This window comes from Colobus angolensis, unplaced genomic scaffold, assembly GCF_000951035.1.
Source record: "Colobus angolensis palliatus isolate OR3802 unplaced genomic scaffold, Cang.pa_1.0 Scaffold78, whole genome shotgun sequence".
Lineage (NCBI taxonomy): Eukaryota > Metazoa > Chordata > Mammalia > Primates > Cercopithecidae > Colobus > Colobus angolensis.
In genome coordinates, this window is record NW_012121598.1 from 4,376,771 (window position 1) to 4,398,134 (window position 21,364).

Below are 21,364 nucleotides of genomic sequence, written 5' to 3' on the forward strand. Positions count from 1 at the left end.
TTTATATCTTTTAATTGGAAAATTTAATCTGTTTACATTCAATGTTATTATTGATATGGGAGGGCTTATTCCTGTCATTTTGTTGATTGACTTCTGGTTGTTTTATATATCTTTTTTTTTTTTTTTAATTTCTCTCTTGTTTATTGTGGTTTGGTGGTGGTCTGTAGTGGTAACATTTGAGTCCTTTCTCTTCCTTATTCATGAGTTTGCTCTACCAGTGGGCTTTATACTTTTATGTGTTTTCCTGTTGGTGTATATATTATCCCTTTGCTTCCAGGTATAGTACTCCCTTAAGCATTGCTTGTAGGTTCAGCCCATTCATGATAAATGCGTTCAGCTTTTGTTTTTCTGGGAAAGACTTCAGTTCTTCATTTATGAAGGATGATTTTGTTGAGTATAGTATCCTTGGCTGCCAGTCTTTATCTATCTACACTTTGAATATATCATCTCATTTTCTCAGGGCCTATATGGTTTCTGCTGAGAAATCCACTGTTGTTTTGGTGGGGCTCCTTTATAAGTGTCTAGATGCTTTTCTTTTGCTGTTTTAAGAATTATCTTGTTGTCTTTGACTTTTGACCACTTTACTATAATGTGCCATGGAGAAGACCTTTTAAAGTCGTATTTGTTTGGGGATCTCTGAGCTTCCTGTATCAGAATATGTAAATCTGTTACTGGACTGGGGAAGTTTTCAGCTATTATTTTGTTAAGTAGGTTTTCTATCCTTTTGGTTTTCTCTTCTTTCTGGGACACCAAAAATTCAAATATTTGGTTGCTTTATGATGCTTCATAAGTTACATAAGGTTTTTACATTCTGTCTTATCCTTTTTTCCTTATATTTGTCTGACTGTGTTATTTCAAAAGAGTTATCTTCAGATACTGAAATTCTTTCTTCTGCTCGATTAGTTTATTGTTGAAGCTTTCCAATGTATGTTTTATTTCATTCAGTGAATTGTTCTGTTCCAAGATTTTTGTTTATGATATCCATTTGTTAAATTTCTTTTTCATATTCTGGATTTTTTTTTTCCAGTTTCTTTGTATCTGTGTTCTCCTGTCTTTCACTGATTTTTTTTTTTTTGAGATGGAGTCTCAATCTGTTGCCCAGGTTGGAGTGCAGTGGCATGATGTTGCTTCACTACAGCCTCTGCATCCTGGGTTCAAGTGATTTTCATGTCTCAGCCTCCCAAGTAGCTGGGATTACAGGCACTCACCACCACACCTGGCTAATTTTTGCATTTTTAGTAGAGATAGTGTTTCACCATGTTGGCTGGGCTGGTCTCAAACTCCTGACCTTAAGTGATCTGCCTGCTTCAGCCTCCCAAAGTGCTGGGATTACAGGTATGAACCACTACACCTGGCTTCACTGAGCTTTTTAAATGTCATTACTTTGAATTCTATTTCTGGAATTTAATAAATTTCTTTGTCATTGGAATCTGTTGCTGGTGAATGATTTTGCTTCTTCCAAGTTTTTGAATTTGCTTTTGTAGAGAATGACTTCTTCTCAAAGATGTACCTGTGGTATTGGTTGGGTTGGCATGTTGGCATTGATTCTTGGCACTTGTAGTATTGTAGTCTCTGTATAATTCCTTTGGCGATAAACAGTATCAGTGGTCTCTGATTTCCTCAGTGACTTAGGACATGGTTGTTGTTGGAGACTGTGGATCCTGGCAGTTGTAGCAGTGAGCTGGGTGAGTGGCTGGGTCCTTGGACCCCTGGGTAGTTAGTGTCACCTGTGTGATGGCAGTAGCAGTGGTAGAACAACCCTCTGGCTCCCAAACATTCTGCATTGTTGTTTGTGGCTATGTTAGGCTGGGTGAGTTGGTCCTCAGTGCCACAGGTGTTGCATGCAGGTGGAAGCTAGCTGTGGTAGTAGTAGTAGGTTGGGTGGGCTCATCTTTAGGTCTCTGGGAGAGTGTTCAGGTGCCAATGGTGGTAGATTGGACAGAGCCATTCTTAGTACCCTGGATGGTATGCTTAGACATAGGCATGGAGTCTGGCAGGGCGGGCCTATCCTCAGGCCTCCTGGTGGTGTATGCAAGTGGTGGGCAGGAGTAGAGTGAACCAAGCCACCTAGTGGAATGCTCAGGTGGTAGTGGCAGTGGCTGTGCTGTGGCCCAGCTGCTGGGGAGAGTGGGGTTGCTTTCACTGGCAGCAGTCATAGACAACTGGCTGGGGAGCATCCAGGTGGTGGCTGCAGGTGGGGTAGCCTTTCCTCGGGGCACATGAAAGTGCATGGTGGCTCTGCTGCTGCGAATACCAGGGGTCTGCCAGTGGCTCGTGGTTTGGCCCCAGCAGTGCAATGGCAGTTGCTTTGAGTAAGGGAGTCTGTATTTAGGGCTCGTGAAAATGCACAGCAGCCCCACTGCTGGGAGTATTGTAGTTATTGCCAGTGGCTTGCATTTTGGCTCTGACAACAGCAGTTAGCATTCGTGTTGTCTGTGGGTAGGGGATATGGAGAGGTTGCAGGGATGTGGAGATAGGAGCTATTGGTCCCCATGGCAGGATGCAATCTAATAGAGTCTGGGATCTCAGTATAGTGACGTGCAGATTGTTTAGGACTTGGGGGTGTGTGGAACCCAGCATGAATTTCCTCTTTGGAGCAATCCCATCATGTGATCTCCAAGCAGTTTCTCTGTCAGTCGCATGGACCTCAAGGGTTGAGGGGCTGTCCTATGGCTAGGATTGCAGAGTCCTTAATAGTAATGTGGACCACTTGGGGTGTTTCTCTTGCCCTTTACCCACATTGGAGAGCCTCTCTAGGCTCCCAGCTGATTCTGGCTGAGCAGACTACCCTGATTTCCTCTCCTTCCTTGCCTTAGGTGTTTCCTGTCACTTCTTGTTGAATTCAGTGTTCTGTCTTACGTGATCTTTTCTAACTATCATTGTCAACTTGTTATTTTGGTTCTTCTTTGTGGAGAAGGCAAGTACCAGATGCCTATAGACATTCCTCTGTGCCTCCAACTTCATATTTTTTTTGATGCTACTCTTACTATAAATGGTCTACCCCAGATCCAGACACACACAGGTGTCTTGCAATGGTCTACCTACCCCAGGTCCAGACACACACAGGGTAGACACTGGGCAGATGTTTCTTTGAAGAACAAGTAAATGAATAAAATATGTAAATGGAAAGTATTAATGTAATAATGGGTCATGTCTGCTCATTTTCAGGATTCTTTTCTCAGAATTCTACAACATGGAAGTGGGGATAGAGAAAGCAAATGGATAATGTAATGCAGGGTAGAGAATTGGTGGGAAAATGAGTGTCTGGTTTTGAACCTCAGGAAAAGGCTAGGCAGAAGAGGTGAGACAGGGATGTGGGAAAGAGCAAAGATCATTAACTAATCAACACGCAGTTTTTGTTTTGTTTTGTTTTGTTTTGTTTTGTTTTGTTTTCTGACAGACTTAAGCTATACTTCTAATTCTGTGGGAGCTAGCACTTTTCAATTTGTATTAGTCAATTCTCACATTGCTATAAATAAATACCTGAGATTGGGTAATTTTATAAATAAAAGAGGTATAATTGGCCCATGATTCTCTGTAGGATGTACAGGAAGCACGGCTGGGAAGGCCTCAGGCAACTTACAAACATGGTGGAAAGCAAAGAAGCAGGCATGTCTTACATGAGTGGAGCAGGAGGAAGAGGGCTGGGGGCAGCTACACACTTTTTACACAACCAAGTCAAGTGAGAACTGTATCATGAGAAGAGTTCCAAAGGGGGAAATCCACCTCTGTGATCCAATCGTTTTCTACCAGGCCCCACTTCCAAAACTGGGGATTATAATTTGACATGAGATTTGGGCAGGGACACAAATCCAAACCATTTTATTCTGTCCCTGGCCCCTCCCAAGTCTTGTGTCCTCACATTCCAAAATTCAGTCATCCCTTCTCAACAGTCCTCAGAGTCTTAACTCATTCCAGCATTAACTCACAAGTCCACAGTCCAAAGTCTTATCTGAGACAAGGCAAGTCCCTTCTGCCTATAAGCCTGTAAAATAAAAAATGGGTTAGTTATTACTTCCAACATACAATGACGGTACAAGCACTGGGTAAATACTTCTTTTCCAAAAGGGAGAAATTAGCCAAAAGAAAGGGGCTATAGGCCCCATGTAAGTTCGAAACCCAACAAGGGAGTCATTACATCTTAAAGCTCCAAATAATCTCCTTTGACCCCACGTCTCACTTCCAGGGCACACTGGGGCAAGGGGTGGGCTCCTAAGGCCTTTGGAAGCTCCACCCCTGAGGCTTTGCAAAGTAGAGTCCCTGAGGCTGCTTTCATGGGCTGGTGTTCAAGCACATGTGACTTTTACATGTGCATGGTGCAAGCTGCTGGGTTGATCTACCATTCTGCAGTCTCGAAGACGATGGCCCTCTTCTCACAGCTGCACTGGGTAGTGCCCCAGTGGGGACTCTATGTAGGGGATCTAACACCAGATTTCCCTTCCACGCTGCCCTAGTAGAGATAGAGATTCTCCATGAGGGCTCTGCTCCTGCAGCAGGCTTCTGCCTGGACATTTAGGCTTTTCTACACATCCTCTGAAATCTAGGCAGAGGCTCCCCAAGTCTTAACTCTTGCACTCTGAACATTGGCAGGCTGAACACCTCGTGGAAGCACCAAGTTTTATGGCTTGCACCCCCTGAAGCAGCAGCCTGAGATGTATCTGGAGTCCTTTTAGCCACCCCTGGAGGCGGAGAGGCCAGGATGTGGGGAGCAGTGTCTTGAGGCTGTGCAGGGCAGTGGGAGCCTGGTCCCTGTTCATGAAACCATTCTTCCTTCTTAGACCTCCATGGCTGTGATGGAAGGAGCTGCTGCAAAGGTTTCTGAAATGCCTTGGAGGTCTTTTCCCCTTTGTCTTGGCTATCAGCATTTGACTGTTCTTTACTTATGCAAATTTCTGTAGCTGGCTTGAACTCCTCCAAAAAGGCCTTTTCTTTTCTACCACATGGCCAGGCTTCAAATTTTTCAAACTCATACACTTTGCTTCCCCTTTAAATATAAGTTTCAGTTTCAGGTCATTTCTTTGCTCATGCATATGAACATAGGTTGTTAGAAGCAGCAGGCTGTATCTTGAATGCTTTGCTGCTTAGAAATTTCTTCTGCCAGATATCCTAAATCATCATTCTCAAGTTCAAAGTTCTACATATCCCTAGAGCAGGGATATGTGCTCCAGGCTCTTTGCTAATGCATAACAGGCTCTTTGCTAATGCATAACAAAATGACCTTTACATTAGTTCCCAAGAAGTTCCTCATTTTCATCTGAGACCTTAGCTGGGAGTTCATTGTCCCTATCACTATCAGCATTTTGGAAACAACCATTCAACAAGTCTCTAGGAAGTTACAAATTTTCCTCATCTTCCTGTCTTTTTCTGAGCCCTCCAAATTGGTCCAACCTCTACCTGTTACCCAGCTCCACACCCAAATTCACATTTTCAGGTATCTTTGTACCAATGCCCCTTTCCTTGTTACCAATTTTCCATGTTAGTTCATTCTTGCACTGCTATAAAGAAATACCTGAGACTGGGTAATTTATAAAGAAAAGAGGTTTAATTGGCTCACAGTTCTACAGGCTGTACAGGAAGCATGGCTAGGGAGGCCTCAGGAAACTTACAAGCATGGTGGAAGGCAAAGGGAAAGCAGGCATGTCTACATGGCCAGAGCCAGGAGGGAGAGAGAGAGGTGGGAAGTGCCACACACTTTTTAAACAACCAGATCTACTGAGAGCTCTATCATGAAAACAATACCAAAGGGGGAAATCTACCCCCATGATCCAGTCACCTCCCACCAGGTCCCACCTCCAACACTGGGGATTACAACTTGGCATGAGATTTGGGCAGGGATACAAATCCAAATTATATCATAATTCTTTCTGGAATGTGGCTCATGTAGCTTCCTACATATTTGAACTTTCCTCTTTTTCTCCTCATGTCTGCCTACCCCCTCTGTTCATATTTCACCGTCAGAATCTCTTTCTGGTTTTCTTTTCTTAGTGACTTTCAAGATGTCCTCTTAACTAGGAACAGAACCTGTCAGATATGCTAACATAACTTTATCTGCTTTCAAAATCTGTGACCTCTTATTGACTGTGAGCAACATATTTTAACTTCTGTAAGTGACAGTAGAGTAAAATTGTGATGAGCTGATGTCAGACTGCATTTTTGGAAAGCAACTAATCCTCTCTGAGCCTCCAGGAAGACATCCTCTCTCTATCAAATGCGGACTTTTAGAAATAATACTCTCTCAGCCACATATCCCACCCCGTATTATTATCACATGCCATTACTGTCTGGTAGTGTTATGCCCAGGCCGTTTATTCCCCAGAGAAGACCACCAGAGTCCGGAGTCAAAGCCAAACGGCAAGGATCTTTATTGCAGGTTCGAACCTGGAACTCTCACGCTGGTCGTGCAACGAGCGGAAGAGCTCCCCAACTGGGCTCAGGACAGCGTTATATAGTCAGGGGTAAACAGGCACAGAGTCATAGGGGATTTTGTACAAATCAGACGTATGACTGGCTGACATTTGAACAAGGCAACTTGGCTGATTATGATTGGTTCCCGCCATTTCTGATATTTCAGTTACTCTTTTGAAACACTGATGACGTTTATCAGGGGCTTGCAGGGCAGGGCTCGTTTACCTGGCCTGTTCATCTGGTCTGTTCTGGTTCCTGGTTTCCTGGAATTGTTTGTCTGAGCTAGTCCTGGGGGCTGTTTTTCAACCTTGCCCTATTTCACCTTGTTGCTAGGTTTAGCAATGGGGAGGTTACACACTTTACAAAAGGCTTTGATGTGAAATATTCTTGTGATATGCCCTTTCAGTAGTTATTTATGTTCGTATCATCTTGGCTAGATTGTGAACTTTTAAAAGGCAAGCCTTCTGCCTTTTACCTTTATATTCCCATGCATGCTTTGTATGCTTAAGTGGTTAGTCACTTAATATATTTTGAAAGAGATAATGTATCCATGTTGTTGAGTTAAAATAATCCATGGAAGGTGTCTATTACAATGACTGGCATATAGTAGATATTTAGTTAATTATATTAGAGCACTCAGTCAATATGGGGAATTTTACCTCATTTCCTCCTCTTTAATTGATTCTCCCATTTCACATACATTGTTCTTTGACTGATTATAGGAGCCTATTTATTTATCTACCTATTTTTCATTTTGAAGTATTTTTTTGACTTACAAAGAAGTCACAAGACTTGCATAAGGAAATCCCACATTCCATGGATGTATGCTTAGTACATTGTATCAAGGAGGCACAAAACATCCCTTTACTGGTGGTGTTAATTTTGATCATTTGATTAAAGTGCCATCTGCCAGATCTTTCTACCATAAAGATACTATATTAGTCCATTTTCATGCTGTTAATAAAGACAAACCCAAGACTCGGTAATTTATGAAGGAAAGAGGTTTAATTGACTCACAGTTCCATATGGCAGGGGAAGCCTCACAATCATGGCAGAAGGCAAATGAAGAGCAAAGTCACATCTTACATGGCAGCAGGCAGAGAGCATGTGCAGGGGAACTCCTGTTTGTAAAACCATCAGATCTCATGAGACTTATTCACTATCATGACAAAAGCACAAGAAAGACCCACCCCCATGATTCAGTTACCTACCATTGGGTCCCTCCCACAACATGTGAGAATTGTGGGAGCTACAATTCAAGATGCAACTTGAGTGGGGACACAGCCAAACCATATCAGATACTTTTTTTTTTAATTTTTTTTTTGAGATGGAATCTCGCTTTGTCACCCAGGCTGGAGTGCAGTGGCGTGATCTCAGCTCACTACAACCTTCACCTCCCGGGTTCAAGCAATTCTTCTGCCTCAGCCTCCTAAGTAACTGGGTCTACAGGCACGTGCCACCACACCTGGCTAATTTTTGTATTTTTAGTAGAGATGGATTCCACCATATTGGCCAAGCTTATCTCGAACTCCTGACCTCATGATCCACCTGCCTCGGCCTCCCAAAGTGCTGAGATTAGAGGTGTGAGCTGTTAACACCCAGCCCAGATACTATGTTTTTTCACTGTAGTTCATAAGTGTCTGGTGGGGAAATACTGTAAATATCTTCTCATCACATTTTTGCTGTCTTAAGTTTAGCATCCATTGATAATTGTTTCTTGAAACAAATTATCATAAAGTTTACCGTGTAGTGACTTTTCTAGTCACATCATTTCTTCTATGTCTATTAGTTGGCATTTTACCATAATAGAGAGTTTTTCCTTTCTCTTCATTTAGCTTTTTATTCATTTGTTAACTTACATTAGTATAGACTCATGGAATCTTATTTTGTTAAATTGATTATGCATCAGAATCATTATTTTGTTTGTTTGTTTTTTTCTTAAATTGTGCAGATGGTAAACTTGGATGGGTGGCAGAGATGGCTTTGAGTACTCCTGTTTCAGTTTGAGGGTGTGCCAAACAGCAGGCCTAGAGGATAAGCATTCATGTGGTTTACACCAGTTTAACAAGGACCAACATGAAAGAGAAAATAGTTGTAGATTACTCTAAAATATATTGTTTCCTCTCTGTTTCAGGAAATAAAAAGGGTCAGTTGGAGGTAGTTTAGTCATTAAGGCCACTACAACTTCCTCTCTTAACTCTTAGCAGCTGGAGATGTTTTGCTGTAGACACAGTTTGAACATAAATGGGAAAGGAGAGTCAGTATCACTGTGTTGGCACAAGATGGCAGCAGTCAGCCATTGATTTTGCAGCTCAAGGCCTACAGATTTTAAATTAATGGTGTCTTTTGTCTTCGCAGGGACTTCAGTACTAGTGCTAATAACATTCAGATTGATAAAACCAAGGCTTTGTGGCACAACTATTTCTTATGTGGACTTAAAGGAATTCAGGTAAATTAGTTTATAAGACACTTACTACCAGTTGAGATTATCATGTGTATTCTGTCAGATTTATTTTATTTACTACATCTTTTTCATCTCCTTACAGTACTAACCGATGCTTCTGTTCTATTTTGCTAGTTTGTGTTTCAGAGTGGGGAAGATATGACTGTTTTTCGGGTAGTGTTCACAGGGGGCAGTAGTGGTTTTCATATAGCTGGCTTTTCATAAATAGGTGCGTCTGACAAACATCTGTCTGGTTTTAAAATCTTTGTTTAAACATATCTTTGAGGATATGTTTTAGTACTATTATTTACATTTATACTTGGGATATATAGGTGTATACTGTAATAGGATTTAGAATCAGCCCAGGTTTGAATCTGGGCTCTTCCCAGCTGTGGTAATTTAACCTCTTAAGTCTCAGATTTATCCGTAAAATGATGTCATTGCTATCCTGATGAAGAGTTGTTAAAAGAATTACATAAGGCTTGATGGTAGCCATTTAATAAATGGTAGCTAGTATGGTTATTGCTACTTCAGATGGGATTAAAAGAAGACGTAATGAAATGTATTCGTATAAGTATTTTCCTAGAAACATTGAATAATTACTTTGAAAATGTCTAATGTTACATTAGAACAAGAACAAGAAAATAAAATGTTTTCACTCTCTCTCATAGTTGAAAAAGTATCAAGGACCAAAAGAAAATTGATATTTGCTGTTTTTAGAGCCACTTTTATATTGCAATAATTATTTTAGATATAGTGACTTGTATAGAATCATAGGTAGGACAATAAGCAGTAAATTTTGCCTTTGTGAGCTAAAAGTAAACAAACAAACTGACCGGTGTAGAGAGCTTGTGTTCCTTACTGCCTGGCAGTCCTATCTGAAACTTTGTAATGAGCAGCTAGGACTTAGTGGCACGTCCATTACAGAAATACATCACATTTATTTCTAACGTGTAGTCCTATACTGTAACAGTGGTGGTTTTTGTTCTTAAAGTTAATGAATTCATTTCTTTCTTTCTTTTGTGTTTTCCTTCCTCTCAGACACATGGTAATAACTTACAGGAAAAGTTATTGGCAGGTTTTAAATCTTCAAATCATCTGGCTTATCATATACATTAGTGGGAATTACAGTATTTGGAAGCATTTGCCTGGCAAATGCAATTTTAATCTTCCTTGTGACAACATGCCTTTTTGCAGCATATGGGTAAAGTGGCCTAAATAATGCATGTTGCTTTGTGTTATTTTTGAGCATTTCAGGTTTTAAAGCCTTCCTGTTTGGTTTGACAACTTATGTGCAAAAGCAAACTTATCCAATAAGCTTTTGGCAGAAAGGTAATTTAAATGCTAGCCTGTTCAGAAACTTTCAGATTCAAATACTAGAAAGTTTCAGAGGATAATTCATTTATATTAAATTGATCATATTATCCTTTTGGGATAGAGCTATTACAGAATGTGGCATATACCCATTTGCATTTTGAATTTGTTATATGTTTTCATGTAAACATTGCATGATAAGTTCTGTTTTTTTTTTTTTTTTTTTTGAGATAGAGTCTTGCTCTGTGGCCCAGGCTGGAGTGCAGTGGCACGATCTTAGCTCACTGCAACCTCTGCCCCCTGGGTTCAAGCAATTCTCCTACCTCAGCCTCCCGAGTAGCTGGGATTACAGGCGCCCGCCACCGCGCCCAGCTGATTTTTGTATTTTTAGTAGAGATGGGGTTTCACCATATTGGCCAGGCTGGTCTTGAACTCCTGATTTCATGACCCACCCGCCTTGACCTCCCAAAGTGCTGGAATTACAGGCATGAGCCACCACACCTGGCTGATAAGTTCTTAAGTATGATTCCCACTCAAGACACCCATGTTTGATCAGTTTACAGTTAAATATATTGTATTCGTCAAGTTTTTTTTTTTTTTTTAAACAAACTGTCTGATATTCTGTATGAAACGGCATTGGCAACAGTACAGTTTCAGTTTATAATTTGTATTTCTGGAAGGAAATTTTTAGATGACTTGAAATCAGAAAGAGAAGTACACCCAGCTAAATTTCTTCTTAGTGTGGTGTGAGAGTTTTGCTAGCTAGGACAGACAGATGAAACATTAAGGAAAAAAGTCTTATTTGCAGAATTTTGTTGTTATTTTAGTTATTCTAGCTAGCTTATTGAAATTCTCCCTTGTATAATATGTAGATGAAATGCTTAATTAAGTAATAGTATTTCTTATGTTAATCTTCAGTCATTTGAGTAATTTGCAAAGACTATGGTACTTTTTCTTGAGAAGGAGATAGACTTGAATTTATTTGTAAACTTAAACCACAAAGGTTATGATATGATATCATTCCAAAGTGTCCTAGTGTTAGAAATTCGTGTAAGTACGCTAGAGCTTTCCATATTTAAATCAGAATCTGATTATTTCTTTGGGCTTTCCTATTTGTAGAAATAGAGTTTTCTTGACTTGTTTAGGGTCTGTATTCTCATTTGTGGCTGAATTCTAATTTCACTATCTTTAAAGCTACCATATGGCTAAACTTTATCTATAAACTGTAGTAAAAATCTGGATTTTCTCATCTAGCTGGCATATTAAATCACAATGACAGTTTGCTGGCTCAGGTTTCTAACTGCAATGGAGAAGTTTTCAAACAGGAATCAGAGACCTGGGCCCTACTCTCGTCTCCATGTGGGTCATCTTGGGAAAATTTCTTCATCTCTTGGTGCCTAGGTTTTTTCATAAGTGAAACAGAACTGAGAAAGTTTGGAACTCTTTTTTTTCAGAGAATCTTCTAAAGTAAGGGGCAGTCTTTAGAAACAAGTCACTGCTTGGGGCTTGGACTTTTGTAATAACAGAATGCTGGAGATGTGCTGCACGGAGATTTAAATTACCTCATAGATAATTGTATATTTCTTGTCTTGCTACTTGACAAGTTGAATTATAATTGTTTTATATTTTTTCCACATTTGTTCAAATCAATTAATACTCAAGAAAAAGAACATTCAAGGCAATTTTATATTTTTTCCATATTCAAATCAATTAATATTCAAGAAAAAGAACATTCAAGGCAAGAAAATTAAAAGCATTTAAAGGAATTACCCTGTGGCCAAGAGCCGTTAAACAAAATGTCACGATTGAATTGCGCAAGTAGTTTCTATAACTGTTGTAAGTCTATTGATAGACTTTTGTTCTCTGGGGAATGAAGGAAGCTTTCACTACTCCTTGAATTCAATACTGAATTACTGTTGCTGTTTTTCCTTATATTCTTAGGAACACTTTGGCCTTAGTAACCTGACTGGAATGAACTGCCTGGTAGATGGAAATATCCCACCAAGTTCTGGCCTCTCCAGCTCCAGTGCTTTGGTCTGTTGTGCTGGCTTGGTGACGCTCACAGTGCTAGGAAGGAATCTATCCAAGGTAACTATGTTTGATAGGAAACCTCGTAGAACCCTCTCCTTCTAAAATCATTAGCGTCCAAATCTCAAATCAGAATGCCTTCCTTGACTGAAAAACTGTCTTCTTTAAAACGACTGCACATGTGGGCGAGCATTATAACCTAACAAGTGATAAATCACTATAAAGTAGCTTATACCCTCCAAACAGTACGTGAATAGATCTGTGAATAACTGTATAAAAATACTTTGTATTGGCCTGGTGTGGTGACTCCCGCCTGTAATCCCAGCACTTTGGGAGTCCGAGGCGGGCGGATCACGAGGTCAGGATATCGAGACCATCCTGGCTAACACGGTGAAACCCCGTCTCTACTAAATGTACAAAAAAATTAGCCGAGCGTGGTGGCGGGTGCCTGTAGTCCCAGCTACTCAGGAGGCTGAGGCAGGAGAATGGTGTGAACCTGGGAGGCAGAGCTTGCAGTGAGCCGAGGTCACGCCACTGCACTCCAGCCTGGGCAATAGAGCGAGACTCTGTCTCAAAAAAAAAAATAAAAAAAATAACAATACTTTGTATTAAATATGGAACTTGAATGTATGGATATCGTTTTAGATCACCTCATTAACAAGTCAAATTTAGGGCAAGAAATTCTTCCCCTCATGGTTGAGCCTGCTTATTTTCACCCAAAACCTTAAATTAAAAATTTGACAAGTAGTGGGTTACAAGGGTAAAGACTAGGTAATAAAGGAACTGAATATGCCAGCAGATTAGTCACAGAAATAAACTTTAAAATATTGCATTACACGGAGGAAATGCTTATTTAAAGGAAATATAAATTGTACAAGAGGTCAGAAAGCCTCAAGTTTATAAGTTCACATAAATCTCTGACGCTGCAGTTTAGAGCAGGTGTGCTTAGCTTTAATTAATGCTTTAGCATTCTGGTTCAAATAAAATGTTATCATAGGTTCTTTTTACCCCATGCACATGCACTACCAGGTTTACAGATGGTTTGGGCAGATCAAGAGAAAGGCAGCCACATGCTTAGTCTCTTTTAAGCATGTTTTAACTTTCAGTTTGAAAATTTTATATATAGGAGGAAAGGCAGAAATGAAGGAGAAAGCAAAGGTTCAGACAGAATCCTTCTTTTTAGCTGTCCTGTGTAAGTATACATTAATTAGCCCTTAGTAAGCAATGGCTGGTTGGGAGGGAAAGGGGGCTTACATATTATTATTATTTTTTGAGAAGAGAAGAAGCAAGGGACAGGAAGTCCATATGTAAAATGTGTTTCCCCTGGTACAACTTTTTATCTGATTTGTTTATTTGCCCATTTGTTTGTTCATCATTCAACCATTATTTATTTAGTGGCTATTTTGTGCCAGATAATGTTCAAGCCATTGGAGATATAATAGGTATAGTCTCAACTTTCATTGTGCTTATAATCTAAAAGGGAAAAGAGATAAGTAAACAGGCAACTGCAATAGAATATAGTAAGTGGATAAGTAGTTTTCTATGGGAGCAGATATAACCCAGGTTTAGAGAGCATAGGACATCTAAATGGAGACACCAAAGATTAAATGAATTGTGGATATTGATGGCATAACACTGATAACATCAGATAAGCATGTATTGGGTGGAGAGAACATTATGTGGAAATGTCTAGAGTAAAAGCAATCATGGCTTGTTGGAGTAACTAAAAAATGTCTCAGTATGGCTGAAGCATACAGCAATTTGGATAACAGAGCAGGAGATCAGATGCTGGGCCTTGTAAACTTTGTTAAGGAGTTTAGGCATCATCTTCATAGCAGTGGGAAACCATTGCAGGGTTTTAGGAAGAGGGTAAGGTGTTCATATCTGTATTTTAGAAAGATCTCCCTGGCTATATTACAAAGTCTGTATTTCAGGGTTTTAGCAGTAGGGAGATGATTTGGTCTAGAGAAGTAGCAATGAGAATGGTTAGAATTAGATGGATTCAAGATCTCAGAATCAGTAGCACTTGATCATTGATTGGGCATGGGAATGGGGAAGAGCAAAGACTCAAAGATTATATCGGTGTCTGGCTTGGTATGGTTCATTGGAATAAGAGATATGGGGGAAAAATAGGTTTGAGCGGAAGCTGAAATGTTGAGTGCAAGCAATCGGTGGGCATACTGATGGAGTTATTTAGTATTTAGTTATGAAAAAAATATGAAGGTCAGGAGGAGATCTGGACTTGAGATGGTGCATTTGAGAATCATTAGTTTATCATCGTTTTTGAAGCCATAGGAGTGGATCAAGATACCTGGTGGTGGAATATAGGTGGAAAGATAAGGAAAACTACAACAGAGCCCCAAGAAGCATGAACATTTGAGGAATGGGCAGAGGAAGAGATGTCCACTGAAGGGATTGAGGAGTAGTCCAGTAAGTATGAGAGAAACCAGAAAGGTGAGGCAACAGCAAAGACAAAGAAGATAATGTTTCATGAAAGGAGTGGTAGTGTTGTCATATGCTTCTGAGAGGTTACCACAAGTTCTGAGAAGTATCCATTGAATATCACAACAAAGAAGTTGTCCAAAACTTTGGCAAGAGCAGTTTTAGATGGAAATGAGTTGAAGGGTCTATAGGGGGTAAGAAAGTGGTAAAGTTCAGTGGATACAAAAAGTCTGGCGATGCATGGAAAAAGATAATTTAGTATTTGGAGGAGGGTGTGAAGTCAAGGAATTCATTTCACTTTTAATGGGAGGATTGGTGAAACTTAATTTTTCTATTTTTCTGGTGTTTTGATAATATACATATCTAAGAAACAGGAAGGAAAGAAGATAAAGAGAAACACTTGAACCCTTGGAATTAATTCTGATTGTCTGTTTTCAAAGTCAGAAATAGCAAATACATTTTTTATCAGAACTGCCTTATTGCAGTGCCTAAGCAAAAAGGGAACAATATGTATATTCTGGCTTTCTCAGCTAGTCTAAGTTGTACTAACAATATTTATATTTTCTAAGGACTGAGCATAATTATTTGGAGAATTATTTTTTTCTGGAGTGAGACAGAATCTTGAATGAAAGGAAGTCTGTAATTTGTTCAGAGTCTTTAATTTGAATGCCATGTGATTTTACTCTTGTAAAAATCATAGAATCTAAGAACTCAAGGGACTTTAGAGATGAGCTAGTTCAAAATGCTCCTTTTACTGATGTATTAGTGGTACCATAGGAAACAAATGACATGTTAGGTATAACTCAAGAGAGTTTAATAAAGAGACTTTTACAGAGGTGTGGGTAAGGTCAAGGGAACTAACTAGGAAGGGTTCTCTTGTGAAGCTGGAAGCCATTATACTTTAGGAGCTGCGAATATAGTGTAATGTTGCCAGAAATGCAGCAAGGCAGAGAAAGAATGACACAGGTGAAAATGGCAATGAGTGGGAATAGTTGAGGGGAATTGTCTATAGAGGTCAGCCTCTTGGGGTAGGGGAAGTGTGAGAATAGAGGGACAGAGGGACAACCGAAAATAACCAGCCTATTTGATAAGGACACTAAGTCCCACAACAGATTGGTGACTAAAGCGTTTCCTATTATTTTATACCCAGTAAACCCCATTCAGTTGCAGACAACAATTACTGCAGATGGGATATGATAAGTAGACGTAGAACTTGTTAATTCATTAATACACTAAATGTTGCATATCTGAAACCAGAAAACAGTATGACTAATCACCCATAGAATCTGGAAGCCAGAAATTATGAATCAGAATGTTGCTGGTACAAGAGAGTATGATGTGGTAGAAGATCTATGAAAAAGGAAAATCTAGAGACTTCTGATTTCAAGATGTCAGAATAAGACTTATCTACTCTTTTTCTGTGTCCCTAAGTTAATCTTATTAATCTTCTTTTCTCAAAAATAATTTCCAAACAACAGGGAAAATAAGAAAAGGAAGCACAAGCTTTATCTTCGGTAAACCAAGGAGACATAAATAACCCTAAACCACAAAATACAGAGATGGAAAGTGGATAGAGGAATGGTACATGACTTAGCAGAATGGAGAAAGGTCAGAGCCAAGTGCCTGTGGAGGGAGTTGTAGATGGAAAGGCAGCTGACTCATCCCACAGCTCTCTGGCAAGCCTTAGGAAGAAAGCAGGGTAATATGATGGGTGAGGATTTATCTGAAAGCATTTATGAGGCCTCTCTTCACCTGGGACCATTTCCCCCTACTGTTGCAGGAGTCTCTAGAGAAACCACCAGAGATCGTTTGTACTTGGGGGCACTGAGCACTGAGAAAGGCAGGATGAGAAAGACTTGAAAATCGGGAAATTAGAGGACTTCTGCATCTGAAGAGTGAAATCCTTAGCTTCATTCTTCTAGTCATTACTGGCACACTGGCAACCTCACCACCCTACACTCCAGCAGGAATGTTGGAGGATCCTTCTCAAAGGAAACTGAACCATCGCAGAGATGGTTCATACAGATATGGACTTTTGGTGACCAGCTTCTCCAGCTCCTCTATGACCCTGTTAGAAGCCCATTTATAAAGCTTCTAATAAGCTTTTTAGTGACTCACTCTTAAATATGATAAGGCATCAACGGATAGTAAGATTTTGGAAGAAAACTTCCAAAATGAACCAAACAACAAAAAAACAGAAAACAGGAACCCAGAGGAAACAGAGACAATGCTGAGAGCAGAAGAATGCTTCAAAGACATGATGTCCTCAGAGAGATAAAAGAAAATGTTAAGTCCGTAAAAAATAAGAGTGTTACTTTTTTAAAAAAGGAGCAAACAATAAGATAGAGTTTTTGCATATGAAAAATGTGACAGCAAGACAAAATTTAGCAAAAAGATTGCAATTGCTGGGCATGGTGGCTTGTGCCTGCAATCTCAGCACTTTGGGAGGCTGAGGCAGGAGGATTACTTGAGCCCAGGAGTTCAAGACCAGCCTGGGCAACACAGTGAGACCTTTTCTCAAAAAAAGAGAACAGACTGGAAGAACTCTCTGATATAGTAGGGAATAAAAGAGCTGGACAATAAGAGAGAAAAGCAGGAAAATTTATGGATCAATTCCAGAAGTCCATATCCAACTAGCAAGGAAAAACAGAAAAAACAGTTATTAGAAAATTATTATTATTCTAAAAAATAGATATGGGGCCTATGTTGCCCAGGCTGGTCTCAAACTCTTGACTTCAAGTGATCCTCCCTCATTGGCCTCTCAGAGCTCTGGGATTATAGGTGTGAGCCACTGTGTCTGTCCAGAAGATTATTTTTTCCAAAGTGAAAATGTGAATTCTGATTGGAAGGGCTCACTGGGTGTTTGGTGTAATAAATGTAAAAGGCCAAACCAAAGAATATCATCTGGAAATTTTGAAACTTGAGTGTGTATAGAAAAGACACTAAAAGCTAGTTGACAGAGCAAGAGAAAAGAAGGGAAAGGGATCATAATCAAAGGATCAGGAATGTAAACGAATTTCTCAGAAACAGTATTGGAAGATAAAGGCAGTTGATAAATGTCTCTAAAATATTAATACATTTTAGTTTAGGATATCTGTTTAAATGAATTAATCAAATGTGAGGATATAGTAAAACATTTTCAACATGTAAAGTGTAAAAGTCTAGAGGATGTAATCCACTAAAACTAGGGAGTAAACCAAGAAAGAAGATCGCATGGGAACTAGGAAATGAGAAATCCAATACAGGAGAGAGGAGTTGGGTATTTATTGAACATTGGTATTTATAGAACATAAGGGAAATTCCAACATAACACCCATAATATCCAGCAGCTTAGAAAGCAGTACAGATTAAAATGAGGAGAGAGAAAAATGGAACTTATAAATCTTATCAGTTAAAAAAAAAGCCAAAAAACCTGATAAATCTGATATGTTCAATCATGTGGAAAACAGATTCAGAGTAATTTCACAGAGCTGTTGTAGGATATGACAAAGCTCATCTAGATAAACATATCTAAGCAAATGAGGAAATGGGGCAATTATTAAATATAGGAAAAACAAAAAAAGTTTGTAACAGAAATGAAATCAATCATTTTTCAGTATTTGGCTCATAAGTGAACAATAATCTCAGTAATTAACCGACCGAATATGAATTTAAACAAAATTTTGGGCATAACTTTATTGAGAAAGGTGGAGGAGGGTAAAGGAAAGGTGGACATAAGAGAGCTAAAATCCTCACTTACCATAATAGGAAAGCAATAAATAATGTTTAAAATGAAACAACAGGCAATAACATTTACCGTTGTTATTTGGAATTGGAAGCAAGAGCAAAGAGTCAAAAGTATTTGCCACTGTACACATTGCATTGGGGATAGGGATGACAGAGCGAGCTAGGGCTGCTTTTGTTGTTGTTATAAGCCTTTTAACTCTATTTAATCTTTTAGAAAGTAAAATAAAGGATAGAGAGAAGAAGTGAATAGAATGAAAAGTAAGAATGCAAATAGAATGAAAAGTTAGATGACCTGTATGAGCACACCTAGGGGAACCTGGAAGATGAAGAGATGAGAAGGGATTCAATGAGTCAAGGCTAGAGATTGAGAACAGATGAGCTGTTGAAATGTGACCAAATCAATGGTTTAGGGTGAGGCCTGTTGATGGGTTTTGGGTGGAAGAATCCAAGAAAATACAGGCATCTTCCATTTAGTGGCTGTAGTCCATTCCAACAAATCAGATGTTCTGCACAAAATTATTGAGCAGGGGCCTATTTTTTTTTAAATAGGAAAAAGTATAATGCATTATTCCTCAACTCAAAACCTCTAATTTCCTACAATGTTACAAAAATACAGTAAAACTTTCTTTATATAAGTCATACAGAAGTAGCATGAAAAATGCTTAAACCAGTTTTCTTGAATGTTAAACAATTAATATGGTTGTTAAGAAGAAGTTACTTTATATAGTAATACCTGTATGTCTTCTGTATTGACACCTGGTATTTCAGTACTCTGCATACTATTTTGTTAACAAGATTGTGTTTAGGTTTTAGGGTGTAAATATGTATTTTTTCCTACATCAACACCTTTCGGAAAGTGTTGTTTTGAGAGATATGAACATTCTATGAAGTTTGGGTATCAAAAATCAAGAAGTCTTTCACCAAGAAAACATTAGTTGCTGAGGTGTTCTATAAGGTATGCCTGTATTTTGTAAGAATGGGATTTGGGTTGCTCTACTGTCCAGTTTCTATCTGTTCTTGGAGTTGTCCTTGGAGGCCAAGAAGAAAGGACCAAGTACCTCTTAGGAATGTTAGAACAGAAATAGCTGGCCTACTTGGGAAACAGGTTGCAACTCTAAAAGCTAGTCTTGGGTAGTAAGGTATGTTAGACTAGCATCTATCCACAAATTCCTCCTTCTGGTGTGGGGTTGGGAGTAGATTATGAATTCATGAGGTTGTAGACTGAGCAAGTGATATTCAAAAGATCCACTTTGGAGAATCTGGGAGGTACAGTAGAGAAGTATAGGGTTGAGCTGCATGCCCCATACTGAAGTCTAAGGAAGGAAAAGAAAACCCATATTATCTTGGTTGGTGAAGACTGAAATGGCCAGCTGGGAATAGTGGGGTAAGGGAGAATTCTTGTACATGGGTATCTCTGGCATTTTGTCAAAAACACAATTTACATGATTCTGAGTTACCCAGAATACGAGTTGGACGTAAAACCTTCCTTTGAGTTGTAGTTCACTGAGGAAGCTAGGGAATCTCTCAGATGGCATCAAGAATCCTGTATTGGGAAGCCCAGAATAACATGTATAATACTGGATTTGTGAGGAGTGCTTTCAAGAGAAGACAGTATAAACTTCCTATTCTACCACTTGAAAGCAGTGATTCAGTGGCGTTTGTTGAATACCTACTATATGCCATGCATTGTTCTAGGCACTGGAAATACAACTGTGAATAAAACCAGTGAAGCACCCCTGCTTTCATGGAGTTTCTATACTGGTGGCAGGAGTGATGGTATGAGATAGATAATGAAGAGCTATACAAATAAATATATAATATCAGCTAGGCCATAGTTAAGGGAAATCTTACATTGTATCTAGGGAGTTAGGAGAAGTTCTCTCCAAGGAGAGGACATTTGAACAGAGACCTTAGGGAGGGAGCAGCTGAGAAAGAGTGTCAGAGGGAACAGCAAGTGCAAAAGCTCTAAGGTGAAAGTGAGTTTGTCATGTCTCAGGAATAAGAGGTCCCCGTGGTTGGAGTGTGGTGAGAGAGAAGCAGGGAGAGGTGGAAGGTGAGTTGAGAGAGTTGGTCAAGGGTGTGTAGCATCTTCTTTGGCTTTCATTCTAAGTGTAATGGAAAACCTTTGGAGGGCTGTGAGCTGGGGATGGCAAGATGTGATTTACAAGAATTAAGTTCTTTTACCTGGGAGTACTATACCATACCCCTGACAGTGGCAAGAGGGGAAACAATAAGAAAGAAAAGAGAAGAAAAGAGAAAAAAGAAAAGAAGGGAGGAAGTGGTCAATGCCCTTATGGAACTTAAATGCATATAGTGGAATAGTAACAGAAGATTTATTAACTGACCATCTATCTCATACAAAGTGTAAGGTATTTTATATGTAAATGAATAAAGAGGTTGAAATAATGGCTCCTTGGGGATGAAATAATGGCTCCTTGGGGAAGTTAAACAGGGACAATTTCAAGTAATTGGTGAGTTCTAAGAAACTGTTAAAGGAAGGAAAGGCTGGGAAAGAAAGCACTGGGAGGGGCCCAAGGGCATTTCAGGCAGAGTGAACCCATAAGTGTATTTTAACAGTTCTCTGAGCCAGACTTATAAATATGTGTCAGCCAAGGCCTAAAAATTCTTATGCAGCCTCATGAAATTGAGTTTAAAAACTTTTTGACTACAGGGATGCTTTCTGGTTGCTTAAGTCCCTGAACAGATTTACTTAATTTCATTTCAGGGGCAAATTAGTTATATAGACATGGGTTGATACTCTTTTCAGGGGAGTGTTTTTGAAGTTTGAAATCCATACTGTACTGGAGCCCTCTAAGGTTCATAAACAGAGTAAGTGGAATGTTCAAAGTTCTGTGCCAAATATGTCCACATTTTCACTTTTCTGAGTTTACAAGTGCTGTTTCCTTGAGAAAGTGCAAGACTATATTTTTCTTCACATATAGCTGCATTTCAGTGAAATACTTCTTGGCCTTCAGAATAAGACCTTGTGCCTGAAAAATAAAGACA

At 39.4% G+C, this 21,364-nt stretch overlaps 1 protein-coding gene across 4 annotated transcripts in view; it reads left to right on the forward strand.

The window, feature by feature from the left end:
• The window catches only part of GALK2 (galactokinase 2), a 231,304-nt gene that overhangs the window by 91,252 nt on the left and 118,688 nt on the right, over nucleotides 1-21,364 (forward strand). For all 4 annotated transcript variants that reach the window (XM_011928595.1, XM_011928594.1, XM_011928593.1 and 1 more), the window contains exons 4-5: nucleotides 8,764-8,854; nucleotides 12,104-12,250. In XM_011928595.1, the coding sequence (XP_011783985.1) occupies nucleotides 8,764-8,854; nucleotides 12,104-12,250 (238 nt within the window). The remainder of the gene's footprint in view (nucleotides 1-8,763; nucleotides 8,855-12,103; nucleotides 12,251-21,364) is intronic.